Below are 1,599 nucleotides of genomic sequence, written 5' to 3' on the forward strand. Positions count from 1 at the left end.
ACCAGCAGGACCTCAAGGGAGCGGTGCTGAATGGCAGTGGCAGCCTCTGGCTCCTTGATCACAGGCGCCCAGGCCCTGGCTGGCTGCTAGGAAGAGGTCCGAATGCCGCTCAGCTGCTGCCTCCGCTGGGAAGGTCTTAGGTCTTCGCTGCACAGCCTGGAGCCGCGTGGGGCCAGGCATAAGTGAACCACATAAAGGACCAGGCTCTGGCCACACTCGCCAGTCGCTGCTTCAACAGCCTCCTGGTGGGAGGCGTGACTGGTTTTTAAATCGGCTTTATGTTGGGGACCCCCTAAAACGAAGGTCATGGCCATCAGGGTCGGCTGAGCGCCAACCCCAGGGGCTGAGCATGCTGCCCTCACGTCCACTGTCGGCTCCTGTCTCCCTCCTGGGCCTGCGTCACCCTCACCAAAGGCAGCGCCACTCGGCCTGGGAGGCCCCTGGAAACCCCACCCCCGTCCCCCCCCACTGCCGGCGGATCCCGCAGGCTGGCTCCGCGGGAGGCGCATTCACCTGCCTGGCGTCCTGGAAGGCGAACTCCGTGGGCACCGCGTTGTGCTTCAGGTTCTTGCGGTTCCCAAAGGCGCTGAAGCACTCGGGGCGGAAGTGCTCCGAGCAGATGACCGTGTGCTGCTTGGGCTGGAAGTTGCCCCGCCCGATGTTCAGCACCCATTCCTTCAGCAGCTCGGGCCGGCTGAACGGGAACCTAAGGGCAGAGGAGGCAGCGGGAGGGAATCACAGGGTATCCAGACAACTGGGAAAGTCCAGTCACCGTGCGCTGTTACACCACATCCAGTTTCTGGAAGCTTCTGTCATGCTGTCTACAGCTTCCTTCGGAAACAGGAGACCATGAACGTGGCCAAAATGCTGTTTCCGAAGCTACGAGTGCCAGGTGAGCCTTCATCCGTCCCCCGGGGAGCCCGCCATGTGCGGGGCCTGCTGGGTGCTGCGGGGAGCAGCCAACGTTCCAGAACAGAGCAGACGGTAACACAGACGTAGGCTGTGTGGGAACAGAGGACGCGGTCAGGGGAGGCCACCTGAGAGCTCTCGTTTGAGCCGAGGTTGCTGGGAGCGGGAGCTCACGTGTGTGGGTATCAGAAGGGAAGGCAAGCGGCAGGCGTGTGCCCGGTGGTTAAAGGAGCGACCGGAGCAGATTTGGCTGGGACAGAGCAAGTGTGGGACCAAAGGACATGCGTCTCAGGCAGATGGGGTCCCTGGAGGCTCTGGACGGAGGGTGAGGACTGAGCCCAGCCCGGCGGCTGCAGGAGGGTAGGACTTGACAGAGAGCCCTTTTGGGGGGCGGCGGGGGCAAGAGTCTAGGCCAGGGGTGGGCAAACTTTTTGACTCAAGGGCCACAATGGGTTCTTAAACTGGACCGGAGGGCCGGAACAAAAGCATGGATGGAGTGTTTGTGTGAACTAATATAAATTCAAAGTAAACATCATTACATAAAAGGGTACGGTCTTTTTATTTTTTAGTTTTATTCATTTCAAACGGGCCGGATCCGGCCCCCGGGCTGTAGTTTGCCCACGGCTGGTCTAAGCCGACCGGGTTGGAGAGTGAACCGAAGGCAACTCCACCTGCAGGCATATACCTGAC

The 1,599-nt window shown here is 60.7% G+C and overlaps 1 protein-coding gene across 1 annotated transcript in view; it reads right to left on the reverse strand.

Moving 5' to 3' along the window:
* Positions 1 to 732, reverse strand: part of THAP3 (THAP domain containing, apoptosis associated protein 3) — a gene marked incomplete at its 5' end in the record, with an annotated part of 23,852 nt that extends 23,120 nt beyond the window's left edge. The window contains one exon of the mRNA XM_006766823.2: positions 514 to 732. Within this exon, the coding sequence (XP_006766886.1) occupies positions 514 to 732 (219 nt within the window). The remainder of the gene's footprint in view (positions 1 to 513) is intronic.
* Positions 733 to 1,599: the final 867 nt, after the last annotated feature.

The sequence above is a fragment of the Myotis davidii genome, unplaced genomic scaffold (assembly GCF_000327345.1).
Source record: "Myotis davidii unplaced genomic scaffold, ASM32734v1 scaffold299, whole genome shotgun sequence".
Classification (NCBI taxonomy): domain Eukaryota; kingdom Metazoa; phylum Chordata; class Mammalia; order Chiroptera; family Vespertilionidae; genus Myotis; species Myotis davidii.